Source organism: Sceloporus undulatus, chromosome 6 (assembly GCF_019175285.1).
Source record: "Sceloporus undulatus isolate JIND9_A2432 ecotype Alabama chromosome 6, SceUnd_v1.1, whole genome shotgun sequence".
Classification (NCBI taxonomy): Eukaryota; Metazoa; Chordata; class Lepidosauria; order Squamata; family Phrynosomatidae; genus Sceloporus; species Sceloporus undulatus.
The window spans coordinates 97,040,872-97,064,886 of NC_056527.1; the positions used below are offsets into that span (position 1 = coordinate 97,040,872).

Consider the following 24,015-nt stretch of genomic DNA (forward strand, 5'->3'; position numbering starts at 1 on the left):
CCACTTTAACTGCCATAGTTCCATCCCATGGAATCCTTGGATTTGTAGTTAAGGAAACTACACCTCCCAAAGATTCCATAGGATTCAGCCATCGCAGTTAAACTTGTATCAAATTGTTATAATTGTGTGGTGTGAAAGAGACCTGAAATGAGGACAGAAAGGATCTTTCCTTCCTAGATTACTTGTCTCTTTTCCTCCTTAGATTACGTACCTTGCCATATATGCTCATGTGTGTAACTTTCTGTCCCTTGCAACTCACCTTCTCCCAATGCCTTTTTCTGGTGAAAGAGTAACAGCTCTGCATTTCCAAGTATTAGTTGGCTAGTAATGTGTAGTCTTAACCTTAAAAAAGAAAGGGATTTCTATTTTGAAAGATATTAAAGATACCTTATTTGGAAGTTCAAACTTGTTATTTGTACAGTCCCTATTAGAACTTTTAGAAAGACATATTAAAGGATTACTTTCTTTTATACTAGGAGGAATGATTTACAGAGAAATTGGTCCAGACCTTGTTGGTTGCTTTCAGCATTTTTAAAATCTAGATGCTGCAAAATCCCTCTGTGGCATCACCATTAGAAGAAATATGCAGTGATTCCATAAGTGACTCTTGAAGTACAGACGATGGTAACAGAATAGGGGAGAAGTAGAATGTTGTTGGAAAGGGAATGACAGTGTTGCCTTTGTGCAGACCAGTCACCCCTCCTGGAAACTAGGCCTGTTTCTGCATGCTTCGTAGATATACATTTATCCCTCCACATTTGCGGCTTTGACTTTTACAGATTTGATTATTCACGGATTTTATTAATATGTTCTCTCTAGGAATATCTAGGTCCTCCAGAGCAACTCTGTGATCAACTTTAACCAAAAGTCGTACTGAAGGACCTGGAGATTCCTAGAGAGGTGTTCTCTCAGGTAAAAACAGTGTTTTTGTTATTTGCAGTTTTTCCACGTTCGTTGGGGTCTTGTGTCCCTGACCCCAGCAAATGTGAAGAGACAAGTGTTGTCCTTTTTAAAAAAAATTAAAGAGAATTAGGGTTTTCAACATCTTTTAAGTCTTGAGAGGTGCCTTCTTGTGCTATTTAGAGCAAACAGTAAACTAAGCCCACCACTTATTGATAGAAGGAAATGGCTATCTTTAATGTTTTGTTTCTCAGTAATATAAGAATGAAAAAAGTCTTCAAAACAAAACAGGTTTGCACATTATTTATTTTTATTTCTTTATTTCAAGGATTTATATCCCACCTTTCTCCCACAATGGGATTTAAGGCGTAATTCCTAGTGCCTACTGGTTGAATATAAGAGCTGATGGGATCACTATTTCAAAGCATTGGTTGATTCATCTACCAGTTTAATCCTAAAATGAACTCCTTTGAATACAAGCTTTACATAAATGACACAATAGCAGGAGAGGATACTGTGCCAGTGGGTTTATGTGTGGGAAAGAGTTTTCCCACAACTCATTTCTGCAAAGCAGGCTGAGGTTGGTGAATGTAAAGAGAGAAGGCAGATGTTATTCGTAAAGAAATGGCATGTATTCTACAACCAAATTCTACAACCATCCTGGATTCAGGAGGACTAAAATCTACAATTAACCAATTTGAAAGGTAATACTCCAGGCTGCTTTTCCTACAGATTTTGTTAGTTGAGTGTATGCTTTCTAATCCTCTGATACTGGCTCAGCACTGAAAAGTAAAAATTCACTGGGTGGTAGCTCTGAGATCTGATTTTAGTGCACCAATAACATCACTTCTGCAGGTTCTCTTTATAGCATGGTCTCTAATTCTTCATTCAAGCTGGAGCAGTTTCCCTTTATGTCTATACAATCTCCCAAAACCCTAATATTCTCCACCATAGCCTTCTGTGTCATCTCTTGGCATGGAGATCTGTCCAGAGCAAAGGAACCAGGAGCATATTCTGTTGCAGAAGCACTGGGAGCTAAATGTACCAGCCAATTTTTGGCTCCTAGAGGCATAGCTACAGTTGCTGCGGAGGCTACCCCCCAGCTAGCTATACTCAGATTGACACTGTTGGTGGCTTGGGACACAAGCCCTCCATAGTAGTAGCTCCCTCCTGTGCTGGTGACTCGAGTTTTCTGCTTTATGTCCAGGACCAGATTTCTCCGGAAATGAGCTTTCTTAATCTCTGCCTGCACCTGGGGATTAAGAGAGAACATAATGCAATGTGGACAAGACGAGATGTGTCACCACACCTGCTAGCAACTGACTAGTCACAGCTCAAGAATCAGTTCTCGGAAACTCTGCTTTTCCTCCCACCTGTACTAATGCTTTGCCTGCCTTCATTCTCAGGGAAAATGATCTCCACATACACATGTTCCAGGGAGAGGCGTGACAGTGGTTTGAGTGTTGGACTATGACTTTGGAGACCAGGGTTCGATTCCCTGCTTGATCATGAGACCCACTGGGTGACCTTGGGCAAGTCGCATGCTCTCGGCCTCAGAAGGTGGCAATGGCAAACCATCTCTGAACAAACCTTGCCAAGAAAATCCAGTGATAGATTTGCCTTAGGGTCACAATAAATTGGAAATTACTTGAAGGCACACAACATATTCCTGAACTGCTTTCATGATCTGTCCTTGCAATAGGAATTTTGGAACTGAAGGATGGCAGTCTTTTGTCACTGGGAATGGATCAAGACCAGATGTAATTTGACCCGTACTGAGGATGTCTGGAGCTTGCAGCTATTTAAAAATGTGTCCTCAATATCTAGACTACTTCCACCAATGACTTCTATATCAGAAAGCATGATTTTACATCATCCATATTCCCACACAGCATACCCACTGGTAAGGGATTGTGGGTGCTGTGATCCAACTATCCTGAGGACCAAAACCTCCCCAGCCCTAACCTATGTAGAACAAAACTCAAAGATGAACAAGTGGCCCTCCAATTTTGGCTGACAACTCCCATCCTGTCAACATAAGCAGTGGTGAAGGGTTATAGGATTTGCAGTCCAAAAATACGTTGTTTGCTCCTGAATTAGGAGGTGAATAGGCCAAGTGAAATTATCATGGGTTCTGGAGAGAATATTCCATTTTGTTCATTAAATACCAGCAAAGTAACCTGTGCACCAGTAAGAATAAATTTAACCCCAGGAGATGGGCCTATATATTTTAAGAGACACATGAGAACATCCATATGTACTGTAGAGAAATGCTGTTATATTTTATATATACATAAACATATTACCATATGTTACCTCAAGAGAAGTCTTTCTTACCTCACCATTGCAAAAGCAGTAAATGAAAGCCACAAAGAAGCCCTGTCCAGAGACACAGATAAAGAAAGATGAAAAACAGTTGCAAGAGTGCAAATCAAAGACCACATATCCCTCCCATCAGCAAAACCCACCTGTAAAGAATTGAAGAACATCTCATAGTGCATCTGTATTTGCCAAACGATGCTGGAGATGGCTGTGTATGGCATGGCCATGAATACCACGTAGTGGACACCAAAAAGTGGCATCAGGACTAAGGTGGATTTCAGTAGCTTCCTGAAAAGAAAAGATCCTGTATTTTCAGGTCATCTCAGAGGGCTGAAGTGACTTCAGTTCTGTAGCAATACAATGTAATAATGGGATATAAAGGAAAGGTGAAATGGGACTCTTAAAATAGACCAGAAGTTTGAAAAGAATATTGTCAGTGTGTGGTGAACAGAAGGAGGGACATAGTTTAGGGTGGAGAGCACATGCTTTACATGCAGAAAGTTTACATGCCCACCATCATAGTGGGAAGTAATTTAAATTGTAGTGTGAGACATGGAGGACACCATTTTGGGGATGATTGCTGTAGACAAAAGTGAGCTAGATATGACTGGTGATCTGGTTCAGTACTAGCTATCTTTCTATAGCTACCAGAATGGTTCAACAGATCGATGTGATGCTGTAACATGAAACTGCCATATCAGCAGACAAGTAGAAAATGTACTACCATAGAAATCCACCAGGGAGGGAATTGAAGTACTTGACGTCAATGGTTCCCCTACTTGAGTTCCCAGATGTTGTTGGGCTATACCTCCCAGAAGCCTTGACCGTTGACTGTGCCTGAGAGTTGTTGTCTAACAATATCTGGAATTCCAGGTTGTGGAACCATGGCTCTGGGCACAAACATTACTCATATTTACCAGCTACTCCCCATCGTTCAGTGAGGAGAAATTCCTTATTGACTGTAATGTTAAAAGAAGACAGTCTGTCTTGGCTGCTCTGCCACACATACCTGTACTGTTGGCGAGGATCTAAATTCCCCGCATTTGTCTCCCATAGCTTTGAGGCAAGGACTCTCACAATGTTGAGGAAGAGGAAAAAGTTCACCTGTCAGCAAATACAAAGATACTTGAGCCAGCAATACAAATATACATTTTCCATGTCAGTGAAAATGGCAGTGTTCCATTTTTTAAACATCTTTACTTGCTTAGATAATTTATCATATATACTAGACTATAAGTCAATCTCATGTATATGGATAAGTCAAGGGTAAAACTTAAGGGCATGTAACAAAGGATCTAAGGGGTGAAGCAAAGGAAAACAATGCCCAAAAGTACAAAATGCATGCGCCCTAAAAGGCCAGAAGCCGCACCAAAGCCATGCTCCAGTCCTAAGGACTGGAGTGCAGCTTTGGCGCAGCTTCTGGCCTCTTAAGATGCCTGTGTCATTTAAACAGCATACCTCCAAAGTGACCCGAAGCAGCTTTTTTTGGCCTGTCTGTACGGCCCATACATAAGTATTTACAGTACTTCCATGGTGGTTTAATCTGCCCTATGTTATCAACAAACAACCAAAACTAGAAATAAATGCCAAACAATGAAATTGGTACTGTATTAGTCACATCACCCAAGCAGAAGTCGGACCAAATAAATTTTGTCTTCTGCCTCCCACCTGTCTTGGGTTTAGAAGAGGGCAAGGCTAAGCAAGATCTCTATTGGGAGGACATTCCCCAATACTAGGGCAGCTACCAAAAACGTCTTGCTTCTTAATGGATCAAAATGTGCATCCACAAAGGGCCATAACCTTATTAGAATCATATGGTCAAATCATAAAACTCAGGGGGTTTTATGAACAACCTTTTTTTTTTAATTCCCCAGCCACCATGACCAAGTGTTGTCTGTTGGATTTTGGAAATTGTGCTAACAATAGTAGATTGCTAGACTGAAAACTAAAGAGGACTCATGCACCTTTAATGGTTATTTTATGGAATCATAGAGTTGGAAGGGACCCTATGAGTCATAAATCCAATCCCCTGCTCAATGCAAGACCTCTAGCTAAAGTATCCCCTAGCCGGAAATGCATAATTTCCCATACCGGGAGTCAAACCCAGGCCACCTGGGTGAAAACCAGCAATCCTAACTGCTAGGCCATATGGTTTCTACACAACCATTAAAGATACAGGAGCCCCCTCTTCAGATTTCAATCCGATAACTCTACTAGAGTTACCAAAGTGAGCCAGTAACTAAAAGGAAACCCTTCACTGCCTCCTTCCCAGCTCCCTCTATTCATTTGTTGTACTCTTCTTACCACAATTGCTGCTAAGATAGGAATCTGGTAGATCCATTTCATGTTTCCAGCACTGAGGTCCCAGCACCTGATTAAGCGAGACTGCAGTCATTTCAAAAACGTACCTGGCTTGTCATTTTTAAGACTTAACTTTAATTGCAGGCACTTTCACAATCTCATGTCTCTGTGCATTGCTCAGGCTGCTAGACAAAGGAATTGGTCAATTTTGCATTTCTCAGCTTCAGGCATTTTAATTGGTCCAGCCCTAATAATTTTCCTAATTATTTTAAACTTATTATTTTACAACAGGAGTAGGGAAGCCATGACTCTCCAGATGCTTTGGATGTCAGCTACCAGGAACTATTGCTAGCATGGTCAGATCATGGGTTGTGGACCAAAATATATGAAATGTTAACATTTCCCTAGCCTTGCTTTACAATAACCCTCTAAGGTAGTTTGATAATCTTTTCCCCAGTTTTGCAGATAGGAGCTGGGGCTGAGAGGGAGAATGGCTCTGCCACCCTTCCATGAATCAACAGGAAAGTCAGACCATATTCAAATCAAGGAAGTCCCAATTCATAGAGCAGACTCAGCCACAAAACCACATTAAGTTTCAGGTTTAAATTTTGCTCTAATCTTTTTTATCTATCTTAGCTGGAGTTCAGCTTTGTGCTTATGGAACATTTTGTTCTTGCTGCATAATTTAAAGGATTCTCTGGCAAAGATTTAACCAGGGCACTATTATCATCATGATGGAGTTGGCAGAGTAGTGAATTTTTTACTTTGTTCTAGGAGCTAACAGTTCTGCAAGGATTGGATTCATACCACAATGTCGGTTATTGCATATTTATTTAACCTATATGTAATGGATAAATGTTAGGAAAGGTTACTTTTCTGGACTACTGTGGCCCTGCTGGCTAGAGAGGATTCTAGAAATTATAATCCAAAACTATCTTTTCCAAGCTCTGGCAATTAGGCTAAACAATTCATTTATCCTCTGCCTACTAACTCATCTGGTCAGTTTGCAGTCTCATTCTGAACTTTTCAAAACAGTATTTAAGAGAAAAAAAATACGTACTGTGTATCAGCCAGAGATGCTCTTATGCTGGCCCAGACCGACACAAAAACAGCAGGCACCCCTCAAATCAGGAAGAAAAACAAAAGCAAGCAGAAAGATAACTGGTTTCCAGGGAGATCGTAAAGGAACAGTAGGTAAAAAATGTGAGGCCAATGGTATGTATTGATCATATACAGTTAGCCCTCCATATCCATAGATTTTGAATCCATGGAGTTAACCATCCAAAATTCCCAAAACCAAACCTTGATTTTGCCATTTTATATAAGGGATGCCATTTTACTACGCCATTGTATATAATGAGACAGGCATCCATGGATTTTAGTATCCATAGGAGGTCCTGGAACCAAAACCCAGCAGTTAACAAGAGTGCACTGTAAGCATTGTGTTGTTTCTCGCATCCTCTGCTAGAGGAAGGATCAGGAGAAATGAGGCTGTTGCACTTTGGTTATATCACAAGAAGATACTACTCATTAGAAAACACAATAATGCTTGCTAAGGTAAAAGGCAATAGGAAAAGAGGAAGACTGCATTCCAGATGGGTAGACTCAATCAAGGAAGTCACTGCCTGGAGTCTGCAGGATCTAGGCAGGGCTGTTGATGATAGGGTGACTTGGGGTCTCACTCATAGGGTCACCATAAACAATTAACAACAACAATAACAACAAATGGGTAAAGGGATGAAAACTGCCATGGTAATAAGAGATGAGAGGCCTTTCGAGTATATGGGTCAGCACTCATCCCTTAGGAGATTATCAGTGTGATGCTCCCAACCTTGTTGTGCAATTGCACAAAGAATATCAGACGACGTCACGATTATCCCATGATTATCCTGTCACTGAAGCGGAATTGTCCTGTCATTTACCTCCATTTTTTAATAATGGGGTAATCCATTAATACTGACATGGCAGGATAATTCCTCTTCATTGATAGAATAATCACGGGATAAGCACCATGTGTCTGATAATCTCCTTAGTGTCTCCAACACACAGCCTTCACACCTTAAGCTTTTAGACCTGTTTGTGCTTTGTGCAAGTTGATGGTAAAAGAGAGGGAGTAAACTGGACTGTGCTTACCCCACCCAATGAGAGTAAGGACCCACAGGTAGTTTTTGTTCGAGAGGAAAGCCATGAAGATCAAGCTGTGGAGGTAGAGGCCTTCCACTAAAATCCAATAGTGATTGGTAGCCAGGAAATAGAGGAAGATGGTCACAGCTATCTTGCAGCCTGCCTGAAGGAACAGAGAAATACACAAGCCATCTTCTAGCGAAACCAGGCCTAGATTAGAGGTTATGTTTTGTGGCTATCGCCTTCAATAGACTTTGTGGATGCCTTGTGATTGGCCTTGGCCATACCCTCCAACATTTCACAGATAAAAACCAGGAGATGTGTGACCAAGCAACATCAGAATGTGGTCAAGAATACAAAAGTTATTAATGAGAACATACAAATTAGGACATGATGCACCAGTTTGTTTTTGCCTGAATCTAATGGGAAGGGCAAGACTGTACTGCCTCCTCTCCTCCCTGCTGAATGGAATCTACTTTTATTCTTTGAATTCATTTTGCAGCAACTGAAATAACTTGAGGACAAAGGAAGAAAATAGGAGGAGGAAGGAGAAACTGGGACGTTATAAAAGCAGCTTGAAAAGTTGAATGTCAGAGGTTTAATCATGACTCCTTGCCAAACTGGGACAGTTGGAGGAATTGTAAACTAAGACTTTGGTAAAGAATCACCATTTATTGTTTCTACTTCAGGCAGAAAACTGTCTTGATGAGGATTTGGTTTCCATACACTTGACCAAACTAAGTTTTTGGACTACAGCTCCCAGACGTGCTCAGCCAGGATCATGAATGGGAGATGCTGGGAGCTAAAGCTCCACAAAATAGCTTTTCCAAGTTTAGCAACTCACCATCTTTCTACCTCTTTTCTGAACCTGTTCCAATTCGTATACTGTTTTCTTTAAAGTAAGATAGCTGGAACTGGACTCCTTTGTAAAACCTGGCACATCAATATTTTACTTATTGAGTAGAAGACCATACGCTCCAAACTGGAACTTACCAACTGGGTCCTGGGTCCCAAAGTGAGACTCAACTCTTCAGCATTCCAGTCGCTGTATGGTGCCTTGTGCAGCCCTTCTGATCTTGGACTGGAGTACAACACAATATCCTTCACAAAGATGCTGATAGCTCGGCAGATGAAAGAGGCAAAGAGGTGGAGGTGGATGTAATTCCGAGTGCAGTGAAGTCGCCTTGAACACACATATTCACATTATCCATACACAGTTTAGTTTACTTGTTATTTACATTTATATCCCACTGTTCCTCCAGTATAATGTACATGGCTCTCCTTTTACTTTATCCACTTGACAAATCTGTGAATAGGGTAAGGCATAAGCTAACAAAGAGCAACTGGACTCCAGTACTTTGATGAGATTCATGGCTAGAAGCTACTGGTAGGGAAGGGAGGGTAAGTAGTACAATATTTCCTTACTTGAAGTAGCAGAGGATGCACATGGCAACCACAAGAGAGGCAAGAGAAATTGAGTAGCCCACAGTGTAGATGACGCGCAGACGGTCAAACACTTCCTACAGAGAGAGAAGAAAGAAATCCCCACAGAGATGATCTCTTCTAGGCCATCATCCTGACTTAGGGATGGAAAAACTCACACCCAGATCCAGCCCCTAGGGTCTTAATCCAAGGCAGGGGTCCAATGAATACCCCCTTCCTCATGAAGGCACTGTTGATGGCTTCTCAACTTTTGTGTAGGTTCTCCCCCTGCCTGTCTCTCCTTCATTACATGCTTTATAGAAACTAGCAACAGATCCACTACTCTTATCCCTTTCATAAGCCTTTAGAGAGGCAAGAAGCCTTCAGTTGTCTGGAACTAGCCAGCTCTGGTAACCCAAAGAAAGTGCACTACAAGTCAGTCTTTCCTCTCTGCTCCCACATTTTTTCCCAGCTAGTGGTGCTAAGGCAATTCACCTTTTCTTGCTTCTGTCTTTCTGGGGCGAAGAATATGGCGCATTCTGTGTAATTGGCCCATGTCTTGTTCGTGTTGGGTACCAACTGCCAGTTGCCATAGGTTTCACAGTATCTGAAGGCATGACCTGAAATAAAGGGCCAATCAAGTTCAACAAGAAAAGCTAGCAGCTCATGGGCCACATATTTGCCATCCTTACCTATACCTGTACCTATATACCTAGATGACCCTGCCCAGATCTTTAGATTGCACACTCTTCAACATTTCACAGATGAAAACTGGGAAACGTGGCCAAACAACATCAGAATTTGGTCAAGATGGCAAAAGTTATTCATGAGTGAGAACAGACAAGCCAGGAGATGCTAAAGCTGTTTGTTTTTGCATGAGCCTACAGGGAAAGGCAACACTTTGCTGCCTCCTCTCCCTTCCCCCTTGCAGAGGTAATTTGTACAAACTACTTTTGCACATTGTACTTGTTTGCAACAGCTGAAGTAAGTTGAGGATGAGGGAAAAAAGTGGGAGCAAGAGAGAGAAATCAGGACATTTTAAAAGTAGCTGAAAAAAGTGGGACGACGGAGGAGTAATCTGTACTGTTCCTGCCAAATCAGGATAGTTGGAAGATGTGAGATAGGTTGCAGATGCTCTATTCTCAGGCCTGCTGATAAATACATTCCTGAGCTTGGACATGTCAATTTTTCTTGACTACATCCCCCAGAATCCCACTGACCATGCTAGATGGACAGGCAGATGAAACAGTACCTTCTCTGCAGTAACCCTGGTTTTTTGGGACTCTTCCAGGATGTGCATCTGCCCACCTTCCCTCTTGGACTGGTTTTAAAAGGGCTCTAAAGACCTGTTTATTTCCATTCACTTTTAATTGGTCAGGATGATGATCTATGCTCTTAAGGAGTAATGTTAACCACTGCTGTCATTTTACTGGTGATCTGGGAATGAATTGCTTTTAGGTAGTAATTATTGTGAATGTTGTATTTGACTTTTCACTTCTTCTATGATGACTTTTTATTGTGAGCCACTTTGAGAAGGCTATTTTGGTCTAGAAAGGCAGTGTTAAAAAAATCGAGATCAGTATTTAAAAAAACTATCCTCAGAAAAGCATTTTCCTTAGAACCGCAGGGTAGAAGGCTAAAAATGCATCAGATTTTAACCACAGACATAAATCATTGCTCCACATCTGCTGTAAACCAATAATGAATACTCTGTCCCTCTGCTGGGGCTACTTTTTTAAAGACATGCTTGTTAAATGCATTCATTGGAGAGTTTGAAAACATTGTTGGGCTTTTGGGGTTATAGCTCCCTGGATCCCACAGCTAGCAGGGCCACTGGCTGGGTTGCCTGAGGGATCTTAAGACCTGGTAACTGTTCCATGCTCTGACTTAATGTCTAGATTGGATTTATCTGAGGATTTCTGCTGAAGCCAAAGAAAACATACATACCATTATGGTTGAAGTCATAGACATAGTCCGGACACAAGACTGCCACTTTTTCATTTGGGGAACTCTCAGGCCAGCAAATAATTCCATCCCATTCAGGCGAACAGTGACCTTCTAGGAAGCAAATGGTGATTTCAGTGCTTTGGATACTAGGGTCTTGCTATACAAACAGTTCTGAAGGGACAAACTCCAGTGCCCCTTCTTCAGCCATATCGGGGCTGTGGCACCCTTACACCATGGCCCTGATCTGGCCGTTTGAGGGCGCAAAAATAGCCACAAAAGCAGCCTTGTGCAGACTGGCTTGAAAGGCCGGTCTGGGGATAAAGTCAGGGTGTAGCATCCTTATGGCGCACGCATGCCTCCTCCCCCTCAGGGCACCCTGATGCTGTGCACCGCTCCAGATGGCTTGTGGCATCATGGCGCACCTCTGGCTTTGTGTCCAAATGAGGCAGTGCCAAAGGAGCACCATATAGCTGCATTGCTGCGATTATGGCGCCCTTTCGAAGGCACAAAAAGGAGCCACTTTTTACAGCTCCTTTTTTCGCCCTCGAAAGGCTGGATCGGGGCTACGGCATGACATTGCTGCGGCCCCGATCCGGCTGAAGAAAGACCAGCTGGAGGCCCCAAGCATCTCCTTTTTGCACTCTTCAAAGGGCGCCATAGCAGCCGTGGCACAACTATAAGGTGCTCCTTCAGCATTGCATCATCTGGACACAGAGGGACCTGCCATACTGCCAAAATAAAGCAGTTTAACACCATTTTAACTGTCATGGTTCTATCCTTTGGAATCCCAGGATTTGCAGTTTGGTGAGATATTCAGCCTGGCCTGACAGAGAACTCTGGTGCCTCACCGGACTACAAATCCCAAGATTGTGTAGGATAGAGTCATGGAAGTTAAAGTGGTGTCAGACTGCTTTATTTCTGCATTGTGGATACACTTTCATTTGTTTGGAAAATTCACCCTGAAAACTTTTAAACACTAGCCTAATTACAGACACATTTTCCAGGTGAGGTTCTACAGTGGGCAAGGAAGAAACGACATGTTTCAGGAAGATTGGCTAACCTTTGTTGACTGTATAAACAAACTTTTGCACCAATTTTGACTCCCAGATGATCAGCTAATTTTATGGAAAGGCAGATACAGAAGACTTAATGACTCTTGCAGAAAACCCTTCAAACTAGTTTAAGATGGAGAGTAACAGCTATAGGCACCAACATTTTAACCCACAGTTATTGTTGTTCTTTCTTTTTTGGTCCTTTATCTTGTTGTATACAATTTATTTACTGCTTCTTGTAAAAGTTCAATTAAAATCAGGCAAACTGTGGGCATGTATTAATGGCTTTAAAGAGATTTATTCGATTAAATAATACAGTACATATATTATTATTTGTGCTCTTCTATGACTGTAATAAAGATTCTATTTCCTACATATGATTATTATGTCTACTCCATATGATGAAATTCTATTTAGATATTAACCATATGCAGTTCTACTAAACCCTACTATTTTATTTGTTGTAGCATACAGCCTGGGGATTATTGGCATAATCGCAAAGGAATCTAAAGGCATATCTGTACCTAATGAAAATAACAACAGCATCAGGATATCATTATATTTGTCTGTTATTACAGCTTTCTCCAGTAGAGGACAGTGCTTTACAAGTGCCAGTTTTTGTAGATGTTTAACTTTGTAGAGGCTTCCATATTTGGCAGAAAGAATAATATTTTACATGTATAAATGTCAAGTCCAGCAACTCACTTAGTTCAGACATCCAGGCTTCAGTAGTAAAACTCAGAAAATCTTAATTCCATATATTGGGCTACCTCTGTACCAAGTTTGGAAGCTCCAGTTTGTTCAAAACAAGGCAGCCAGATTGGTTACTGGGACATCCAGGAGTGATCATATTAATTATATCAATATTAAAATCACTCCACTTGCTGCCAGTTAGTTTCTGGGCAAGGAAGAAAGTGTTGGTTATTATCTTTAAAGCTCTACATGGTTTGGGTCTAGTTTATCTACAGGATCATCTCTTCTCGTATAATCCAACCCATACACTCAGGTCTTCTGGCTAACATTTACTCCAGTCATCCAGGACTAAGTTAGAAACAGTCAGCCAGAAGACTTTTTCTTCAGATGCCCCTAGACTGTGGAATGATCTGCCGGAAGAGATTCGACAGCTAAATACACTGTCCAGATTTAATTCAAAGGTATAGCCATGTTAGTCAGTAGAATTAGTATGTAGAGAGATCTGTAGCACCTTTGGGCTAACTAAAGAAAGAAGTTGGCAGAACCAACTCTACCAAATGCATCTGAGGAAGAAGACTTATCTATGAAAGTTCATGCAGCCAACTTCTTTATTTCAGTAGCCTCAAAGGTTACATACTGTCTACATACTGTCCAAATTTAAAACAGCATTAAAGACCAGTCTCTTCCAGCAGGCCAATACAGATGATTTTTAAGTTGTAACTTTAAATGATGAATATTAAATGTGGTTTGTTTTAATACATATGTGTCTTGTTTGTTCTTTTAAACTGATGTGTGTTTTAACTGCTATTGTGATTTTAACTGATGTTGTGTATTTGTTGGTCTCTTGTTATTCCCTGCCTCAATCTATTATTATTATTGTTGTTATTATTGATCTACACCAGATATGTTTGTTGTCAGAACTAAACGTCAGGCATTAGTGAAGCATAGGAGTTTATCACACAGGAGGCTAAGTGCCCCAATCCCGGAAAACCCCAACAAAAGCGGGATCGTTTTCAGACACATTGGGGGCGCCGGGCATTAATCCAACATTAACCTGCACAGAGAGTGGACAAAATTGGCCGCTTTTTACTTTCGTAAAAATCATGAAAGTAAAAACGGCTGATTTTGTCTACTTTCTATGCAGGTTAATGTCGGATTAATGCTCAGTGCCCCTGACATCGTCTGGAAAAGATCCCGCTTTTGCAGGATTTTTCCAATTTAAATTCTGTTTCTGCATGGGATAAACTCCATGTCATAAACTATAGTTAAAGCATGTGCAATTCAATATTCAGTGGGTTAATTTCTAATTCACTACCTAAGTAAAACATTTTTGCCTTCCCTTGCTCCCAGGACATCCCTTTCTCTCCACCTCTATCAGCTTTCCCAGGAAATTGACCTTGGAGCTTCGCTAGACAGATTAACTCCCTTTCCATCTGTTCATCAACTCTAAAGGAATGTGATCAATGGGCTTTTTTTACTACCTCACACCCCACTGTATATCCCATCACTGCCCACAATGCAGAACAACACATTAACACATGTAAATAACCAACAAACAATTATGGCAAGTAAGTGTTAGAATGCAGCTCCTGACAATAAACCACTATCAAGCGTTAGTGATGCAGAAAAGGCAGGTACCTTGGATTCTCTCCTCCTGGGCATTTATCTGCTTGTGACATTCTATTTTAGCTTGATTCAGCAAATAAATCTGCTCTTCTTTGGTTAGAACATCATCAGTGTCCACCTGCCAAACAGAGAAAAGGGTAAGATGAAGAAGTGAGGTTCCCAATCCATCTGTTCCCCAACTACAATTTGGCTCCTCCACTCCCAGACCAACGTCTGACAGTCGCCACCATTTGCTGCATCAGAGGGTGTGCTGAACCAAGGAAGACTCTTCTATAAGCATAGTTGCAGCAGCCTGCATCCACAGAACCATAGAAGTATAGATTTGGAAGAGACCCCCCCTCCCCAGAAGCCATCAAGTCGAACCCCCTGCCATGCAGGAAGACATAATCCAAGAATTATTGACAGATGGCCATCCAGCCTGTTTAAAAACCTCAAAAGAAGGAGACTCCACCATCCTCTGGGGCAGCAGCGTCTTCCACTGTTGAACTGTCAGGAAGTTCTTCTTGATGTTGATGTTTAATCTCTGTTCCTTCAGCGTGCATTAATTGTTCCAGATCCTATTCTCTGGAGCAGCAGAAAACAAGCTTGCTCCATCCTCAATATGACACCCTTCAAATACTTAAACATGGCTATCTTGACCCTCTCTTTTCCAGGCTAAACATACCCAGCTCCCTAAATCATGGCCACTGGGGGGGAAAGAGCTTCACCAGAGATGGGGAGATACATTTAGTTCCACCCTTCCCAGGAATGTAGCATGAATTTGCCACTATACCAGAACATGCAAGCATTCCTCTTCCCTCCCTGTACTTTTTTCCTTTTACGTGGTGTGTTTTAAAGTGTAAACCATTATTTTACATCATAACCACTTCCAATAGATTAGCAGACAGGCAATTAGGTAGTAAATAATACAAATCAGTATTTGTATGTTTTAATACAGTACATAATCTTTTTATGTTTGTAAAATGGATTGCTTAGAATACCATGGCATCCCCCATTGACCTCCAGACAAATTGGATTGTGCTGGCTGGGAATAATGGGAATTGTAGATAACACACCTGGAGAGCATCAAATTGGGGAAGTCTGGGAATTTTTGTTGTGGTTGTTGTTAGCTGATAGATAAAAAAATGAATAACAGCCAAATATCAGAAAGGAAAGTAGGATAAAATGGCAACTCAGAGGCTTTTACCATCAGCCCTTAATATGGTGATTCTTATCTTTTGTGAGGCCATGGAACCCTCTGAGAATCTATTAAAAGGCACAGACATGTACACCCCACGTACACACAACTATATATGCACAACATTTTGCATACAATTCCTATTTCATTAGAATCTTATTTTCTTCACATAGGCTAGTCTGGAATGAAAAATTGCATTTGAAAGGGGTAGAATCATAGAATAATAGAGTTGGAAGAGACCCCAAGGGCCATCCAGTCCAACCCCCTGCCATGCAGGAAATCTCAATCAAAGCATCCCCAAGAGATGGCCATCCAGCCTATGCTTAAAGACCTCTAAGGAAGGAGACTCCACTACACTCCGAGGAAGGAGTGTGTTCCACTGTCGAACAGCCCTTACTGTCAGGAGGTTCCTCCTAATGTTGAGGTGGAATCTCTTTTCCTGGAGCTTGCATCCATTGTTCTAGGTCCTAGTCTCTGGAGCAGCAGAAAACAAGCTTGCTCCCTCCTCAATATGACATCCCTTCAAATATTTAAACAGGGCTATCATATCACCTCTTAACCTTCTCTTCTCTAGGCTAAACATCCCCAGCTCCCTAAGTCGTTCCTCACAGGGCATGGCTTCCAGACCCTTCACCATTTTAGTCGCCCTCCTTTAGACACTCTTCAGTTTCTCAACATCCTTTTTAAATTGTGGTGCCCAGAACTGGACACAATATTCCAGGTGGGGCCTGACCAGAGCAGAATACAGTGGGACTATTACTTCCCTTGATCTAGACACTATACTTTTGTTGATGCAGCCTAAAATTGCATTGGCCTTTTTAGCTGCTGCGTCACACTGTTGACTCATGTTCAACTTGTGGTGTACTTGGACTCCCAGATCCCTTTTAACTTTAAAATTCACAGCAAAGGGTTAAAAATGTAAAGAAATAGGAAGGAAATTGGAGGGGAAGGGATCATTTTTGCCCACAATTTGCAGAACTCCACCACCAAAGACCATCACAGGCCAGCTAGGTTAAAACTCCTGTGCCTTAGTGGATGGATCAGGTATAAATGATGGCATCAGATGCACTAAAATAAATTGTCCAGGAGTTATGAGACATCTTTGTATTTTCCAGCAACTCACTCATTTCCCGTGCGAAATTGTCAGGAAATAGAGGAGCTCTGTGAGATGAAGCAAGACAGCAAGAGAGACAATAGAAGCAGGTCCCAGTGGTGACAGCCGCAATTAAATCGCCCATCTGCAAAGGACATTTTGAGAAGCCTGATAAAGGCTTATCAATAATGAAATTTCCATCGCTGATGTAGCCACCTGGGAAAGACAGCAGCAGAAATGGCAGTGGCTGGCTGGCTCCTCAGCTGCTATGAAGAAGATATAATCAGGAGCAATCCAGCCAAATAGTTAGAATGAAAAAGTGTTGCTGTTGTTTTTAACTCCATCATCCACTAAAAATGATGCTTTTCAAATCTGAACGGACCTGAGTCTGTGTCTTAAAAATTAAAAAGCAGGGCCTTTTAAGCAAATGAGAGCCAGAGGCAAATGTTCCTGTTGTGCAGCCTGCAGACTATACAAGTGCATTACCTTTTCATCCAAATCTTCTTCTTTGAGTTTGTTTGTATGTTGTTTGTACCTGTATGAAATCATATCCCCAGTGCAGTTATTGAACAATCTGTAGTTCTCCTCCTAATTTCAAAAGTTTCTTGAGTTGAGATCTTTGGTTAGGACAAGAGTAATTTTCATGTCTTGAGGCAGTCTGCTGAAGTTAAGGAAACAAGGAAGAGATGGGGAGAGAAAGCGAAAGAGAGAAGCGCGAGGCTAGATATAAAGGGAATTGGTAAAGACTTTCCATACCTTGGATCAAATATAGATGAGCCAAGGCCAACTCAAGGATAGTTGAGTCATCACAAACTCAGAGAATTCAAGTCTTGGCCTGAACTTGGATAAACTTCCAAGTTCAGACCAAGATTTGGAGTGAAGGTGCTATACCCTATCCCTCCAAACAGATTACGGTAAGTACTGTACCTTGCTTATCATCTTTAAAGTCAGATTAAACATCAGAGTGGGTTTATCACCCCACTGCCATTGGATTTACCATTTGCCACTGAATAGCACCATTTTTGGTTCTGACCCTTACCTCAGATTTCTAAACTGTTCTCAGAAATCACACCCTCTGGAACGGAGGGAGGACACGATTGGAAAGCCCAGCAGCAGCGGCGGTGTTCCCTTGTGCAGTAAAATACAGTTCTTAGTCCTATCCTGTTCCGTGCGTGCCTGTGCGCGCACACGTTTTGTAACACAACGGGCCCGTTTTAGGGCCCATGCGATAAACTTCAATATTGACTGGCAGATTTGAGGAGTTGTAGTCCAAACAAGTAATTTTTCCCCAAGCTCTGCCCTTGACAGAAAGAAATGTTCCCCATCTATTGTAATATAACAAGCATGAACACACACGCAGAAAGAGCACTTCAGTCCATACATTAGCCTTAATCTCTTGTCCACCAGCTATACTGAACATAACAGATGTTGCCTATTAGCAAAATTTCTAACAGCTATTTGTTCCACCCATTTGTGAGATTCTTAGAGCAAAGGCACATGGCCTCTAGAATTCCTTTTCACGAGAGGCCCTAGAAAGTGTGAATTGGAGGCCCTTTCAAGAGCACAGCACTGTGACAATTTGCTGACAGGACTGAAGGAGTCTGAGGCTGCATCTACACCGTAGAAATAATGCAGTTTGACATCACTTTCACTGTCATGGCTCCATTCTACATAATCCTGGACTTTGTAGTTTTGTGAGGCACCAGCACTCTTTAGCAGAGAAGGCTAAAGACCTTGTAAAACTGCAGATCCCAGGTTTCCATAGGATGGAGCTACAGCATTTAAAGTGGTACCAAATTACATTATCTCTAAAGTGTGGATGTACTCTGAAAATGAGAAGGGTGTATTGAACCATTTCCTATATTTCTATGTATTTTATATGTAATATCCTTTTATTTCTTAGATTGTATGCCATAGGTAGGCTTACACTTATATATTTATTGTTTTATGTATAACTTTGTGCAAATCTACAGCACTAAATAAATAAATAAATAAATAATAGATTTTGGTGGCTGTTTTAATTAAAAATGGTATTTCCTGTAAAGATGAGCAATTTCTGGCCCTCCAAATGTTATTGCACTGTAGTTCCAAGCAGTCCTAGTCAGTGGTGGCGAATGATGTGAACTGCGGTCCAAAAACATCTGAAAGTTCTTCCCCAGTATTGAGGGCCCGAACCGACGGGCCAAAATAAAGCTGCTTCGAGTCACTTTGGAGGTATGCTGTTTAAATGACACATGCATCCTAAGAGGTTGGAAGCCGCACTAAAGCCATGCTCCAGACCTCTTAAGATGCGTGTGTCATTTAAACAGCATACCTCCAAAGAGACCCAAAGCAGCTTTATTTTGGCCTGTTTGTTTGGGCCCTGAGTTTAACTAATCACCCAGCTATATCTGTGAAGGCTGCAGAATCTGGGAGAGGTTAGATAATCCCAAAAAGTATGGTTACTAATTTTTAACAAGAAATAATATGCCCATGGCCTCTTGTTGGCTGACAGAGATGCCAGTGATTCCCTTTCAACCTCTGAAATATTTTATGGACAGCCCTTCAGGATTCCTACACCAGTTTGTTACACCTGTCACTCTGTTAACAAACGGCTCCCCTTCTCTCCCTCTCTCAGACGGTGATGCCTTGCACCAGCAGCTTACATAGGGAAGAACAAGCCACCTCTTGTCTCCTTCGGCTTTTGACAGCACTGTGCTAAACTTCACAAGCCACAGCTCTGAGGACAGGTAAAAAGCAAGCAGGGAGAGACGGTGGGAGTTGTTGAGCCTGTCACCCAAAGTACTGGGTTTGCATTCAAGTCTGCCAGCGAATTTTGCCTGCTGATATCAGCTCCCTCCACATTCACTGCACTACTGCTTTTCCTACAGGCATTGATGATAACACATTCAGAGAAAGGAGAAGCACAGTTACAGCCTCTTTGTGGCTTCAAATAGTGTGAACGATGAGTGTTTTGACCTTCCGTTTCAAAGCAGTAAACATAATGGTAGGGCACATGCTCTGCATTGACCAGATTTCAATCTCAATCTCAATTGTGGCTCACCACTGTTCAGTCATTTAAGGGAATGAAATATGAATAACAAACCAAACCCTATTCCTAAATATCTAACAAATTGTGCCCATCGTTCCAGTTTAAACACAATCTCCAGGACATGGGCAGCACAGGAAACGATCTCTCTTTGAAATATTTGCTCTCTTTCATGTTACAGAATTATAGCACTTGGATGTCACTTTAAGTGCCATGGCTGCATCCTAAGAAATCCTGTAATTTATAGTTTGGTGAAGCACTAGAATTCTTCATAGATAGATCAAATAACTCAATTTCAATAGGGCTTCTGCTGTCCAATGTAAGGTCCCTGTACATTGCATCAAATACTTCCCAGAGGGTCACTAGATAATCAGCCCAATTACTAAATATTGAATCAAAGAAAACAAAACTGGAATGGACTTACCAAGGCACAGACCAAATTCAGGAGGAAGAAAAAGAGGGCGACTGCCCTGAAGCTGCCAATGTGGACAGATACATCCATGGCGCTCAGAGTTTTGCTGCCACCCAAAGTAAATGTTGTTTTTAAAAAATGATGATGATGATGAGGATGAATTTTTCTTCGAAGAACAAAATATTCTAAGCTCACAAATCCATACTCAAGATGAGTATGCTGGAGAGTTCAGAATCACAGCTCATCTCTACAACCTCCAAACCCAGCTTTTTAGTAGCTTCCTCGAACTGCATGTGCTTAAATCAGCTACGGGAAATCGCCGTCAAGACCCACCAACGCCAGACATTGGCGTTCATTTAGCTAGGAGATGATTCCTGAGATTGAAGCATAATGAGGTTGAGCATCCACATGGTTTGGTCCTGTCGTCACTGGGCTCTCTGTTTATCCAGCAAGCATTTGCATCTACTCCTGGTACTCCTTGTTCCCCTCCAGAGCTGAAGGGCAGGAACCTATTAGCTTACTCAAACTTATTTTCTGATTTTTTTGCACCCTTTCTCACAGGAGTGCTATCCCTTTCTCATACAAGTATTTGGCCCCCCTTTTGTTTGTTTTCCCTCTACCTACTTTTCAAACAGCAAAATTCTCGCATTCCCATGCATGTCCAAAATGAAATCTGGTGTCCCTTCACGACACCTTGGGACCAGTCTTCCAAATCAGCCTTCTCAACCTGCTGTCTGCCAGATGTGTTAGACTACAATAACCACAATCCCCACCAGCTGCTGTGTCCATTAGCCTTCTGTACAATTGTTCTAGAATGCTGCCTTCGACTCAGGTTTTGGAACTAATGAGTTACACACACCTGTAACTACACAAGTGAGAGGGTAAAAAGAGTAATTATTATTATTCAAACAGAGTTTTAATTCACATCTAACATAATGAGTGAGAGTGAAGTTCTTGTAACAACAAGTAATGGTTTCTTGTTACTTTCTACAGTCATTGTTAGAAGTATTTTGACAGCAATTTTTCAGATTTTCTGCCTTTTTTTTTTTTTTTGGTCAATTCCTAAAGAGCTGATAAGAAAATCGATTTCTCTCTCCTCCATGCAGCCCAAAAAATAATAGAAAGGCTTGCAGTTATATTACGTGTCACTGGAAGGATTTAAATGTTGGAGGAATACTCAACTATGGTTTTGCCAGTTCCTTCAGATCAGAGGGATCTGATGCCTTTAGGGTATTTAGAGGAATTCACTTATAATAAGGACATCTGCCAGTCCTCTTAGGGAGAAGTTTTCCAGATCTCAGGGCACTGGAATTGTGTTATTTGACCCAGAGATAAATGTGTCCGGCTGGGCTTACGGAGCCCATGGATGGATCGTTCCCTTGTAATGACTCCCATCCCAATTGCTTTTATCCAGGCTGGTCTGATTGCTGATACTTGACTTTAAGGGAATTAACTTGAAGGTGTGCAGAGTGTTACATAGATGAGGACAAATTCAGCCCAATCACTGAGTAAATATGTTGATTTGAACAAAAAGGAGTCCTTATACATCTTCAAAGCAGGCACATTTTCCACAACACATTCTGCTGTAGATTAAAGTTCCCTTCATATGATGAACATAAATGAAATCTTATATAAAGTATGTGTGTGTGTGTGTAATAATACCACTATCCTTGTGGAGATTTATCTTTAACACGATTTGTTTCCTAGCCAGTGTGTTTTGTTATTTTTCATTTACTTGTTAAAATATTTTTTAAAAACATCCTGCTCTCCATGGTCATGGTCATTATTTATTACGGCATACAAAGCTAGAATACAAGAATGACCGAATATCCATACAATCATAATGTCCATACAAATCAGCAAGAAATCTAAAATGGAATAAAACACTCTATCGTGTGTCAAATTAGTGGGGAATTTAAAGGGATTATAGAAATATTACAAAAGGGGTTCTTTGGCATAGTCATTTAAGTGTCAATAGCAAGAAAAGAATAAAAAATATAAAAAGGTAGCTCCCATCCATATACATGTAAACGGCATCATCAAACAATTTATAAAAACAGATAAAATTTCATACAAGTCATATAATATCAGCAGTAATAATGGCAACTATAGTTAATTTTACAAGGTTTACTGTATCTGTTTCAGATATTTTATACGGAGAGTAAGAGCAGCTGTAAGGGATTTAGCAATTCTGCTGGTTACGTATTCATTGCAGTCTGCTAAAAGATATTCGACATAGAATTTATTCTCTCTTCCAGGTAGTTGTTTAATGATAGGAGTTATCTAAAAAGCAGGGGTCCCTATATAAAGGGGGGCAACAGAGAAGGATGTGACTGATTGATTTGACTTCCTCAAGGCCACAAGGACAAAACCAACAATGGTAAGGTACTTTTTTGTATCTTCCTTCCAGAACCACAGATAGAAGGATATTTAACTTTGCCAGCATGAAAGCCCTTTGCTTAGGGATGGTCAGATATTCCAAGTACCTGGCACCCTACTCTCCAGTTCTCCTGATTTGACAGGTATGATCCCTATTAATCCACTGTCTTTATTATTTTTCAGCTGTTTTAAAAATGTCCCCATTTCCCTCACCTCCTCACACTTCCCCGCTTTGTCCTTGGCTTACTTCAGTTGCTGCAAACTGAGTTTAAAGTGCATATGTAGTTTGCACTCAACTCAGCAGGGAGGAGAGGAAAGGAAGGGCAGAATCTGGCCCTTCTCTCTGACTCAGGCAAAAGCAAACTATCATAGCCTATCTGCGTCTCAAATAAGCCCCAGCGGATAACAAAGGTCCAAGGAAGGAAGGAGGGGAGGGGAGGGAGGGAAGGAAGGAAAGGCCATTTCATGTGATTGGCTTTTATGGGGAGGCTTTTATGGGGAAAAAGGGAATAAGGGAAGGAAGGAGGGAAACGGGGAAGGGGAGGATAGAGGGGAAGAAGGGAGGGGGAGAGGGGAAGGAAGGAGGTGAAGGAGGGAAGGGAAGAGGGGTAGGGAAGAGGGGAAGGAAGGAGGGGAAGGGAAGAGGAGAAGGAAGGAGAGGAAGGGAAGAAAGGAAGGAAAGGGAAGGAGGGACGGAGAAGAAGGAAGGAAGGAAGAGAAGGAGAAGAACAGAGAAAGGAAAGAAGAGGAAAGAAAGAAAGGAAGGAAGGAAGGAAGGAAGGAAAAAAGAGGGAAGAAAGAAAGAAATAGGAAAGGAAAGAATGAACAAAAGGGAGAGAGGGAGGGAGGGAAAAAAGAAAGAAAGAAAGAAAGGGAATGAACTAAAGAAAGAAAGGGAGGGAGGAAGAGACAAAGGCAGGAGGAAAGTAGGAAGGAGGGAAGGAAGGATGGATGGGAAGAAATAAAGAACGAAAGAAAGAGGGAAGGAAGGAGTGAAAGAAAAAGGAAAGGAGGAGGGAGGGAAAGATGGAAGACAAAGGGAAAGAAAGAAGGAAGGAGGAGAGGAAAGGGGAGGGAAGGAGAGATAAAAGAAAAGAGGAAAGGGAAAAGGAAGGAAGGAAGGAAGGAAGAGAGAAAGAAAGAGAGAGAGAGAAAGAGAGAGAGAAGAAAGGAAGGAGGGAAAGATGGAAGACAAAGGGAAAGAAAGAGGGAAGTAGGAGACTTAAGGGGAGGAGAGGGAAGAGAAGAGGTTCATCCTCTTCCCAGCCATTATCGGGCCTCTTGCTGTCTCTCTGGGAGACAGCGGGAAGCAATAAAATGGTGCTGGGCAAAAGGAGCCAGAGTGGCATGCGACTGGCTCCTCCTTCCAGTCTTTTCCCGCCTTCAGCTGCCTATTGGAGACAACTGGAGGCTGGGGAAAATGTGAGGGAGGCAGAGCGACGGCACATGCCAGTTGCTCCTCCCCAGAGACCTTTCCCAGCCTCCAGCTGTCTCCAGAAAGACAGCTGGGGGCAGGCAAAGGCCCCTGAGGAGGAACAG

At 41.7% G+C, this 24,015-nt stretch overlaps 1 protein-coding gene and 1 long non-coding RNA gene across 2 annotated transcripts; one reads left to right on the plus strand and one right to left on the minus strand.

The window, feature by feature from the left end:
• The first annotated feature begins 866 nt into the window (after positions 1-866).
• On the plus strand, positions 867-22,699 carry LOC121932689. Its single transcript, XR_006104403.1, has 3 exons — positions 867-912; positions 19,275-19,386; positions 22,508-22,699. It is a non-coding gene; the product is annotated as an uncharacterized LOC121932689 (long non-coding RNA).
• Positions 1,561-20,219, minus strand: LOC121932688 (parathyroid hormone/parathyroid hormone-related peptide receptor-like). The gene is made up of 13 exons (XM_042471579.1): positions 20,110-20,219; positions 14,400-14,505; positions 11,017-11,127; positions 9,565-9,689; positions 9,073-9,167; positions 8,641-8,830; positions 7,657-7,810; positions 6,584-6,644; positions 5,527-5,593; positions 4,232-4,326; positions 3,369-3,510; positions 3,238-3,279; positions 1,561-2,152 (listed from the first exon to the last, which is right to left on the minus strand). The coding sequence occupies exons 1-13, from the start codon at positions 20,185-20,187 to the stop codon at positions 1,763-1,765; spliced, it is 1,656 nt and encodes a 551-aa protein (XP_042327513.1). The 5' UTR covers positions 20,188-20,219; the 3' UTR covers positions 1,561-1,762.
• Positions 22,700-24,015: the final 1,316 nt, after the last annotated feature.

Excerpts from the sequence above, each read along its gene's own strand:
- LOC121932688 (XM_042471579.1), bottom strand. The coding sequence starts at position 20,187 with ATGGATGTATCTGTCCACATTGGCAGCTTCAGGGCAGTCGCCCTCTTT. Across the intron at positions 9,690-11,016 it reads CTATGACTTCAACCATAATG|GTCATGCCTTCAGATACTGT; the intron begins GTATGTATGTTT and ends CCTTTATTTCAG. Across the intron at positions 8,831-9,072 it reads TGCATCCTCTGCTACTTCAA|GCGACTTCACTGCACTCGGA; the intron begins GTAAGGAAATAT and ends TGTGTGTTCAAG.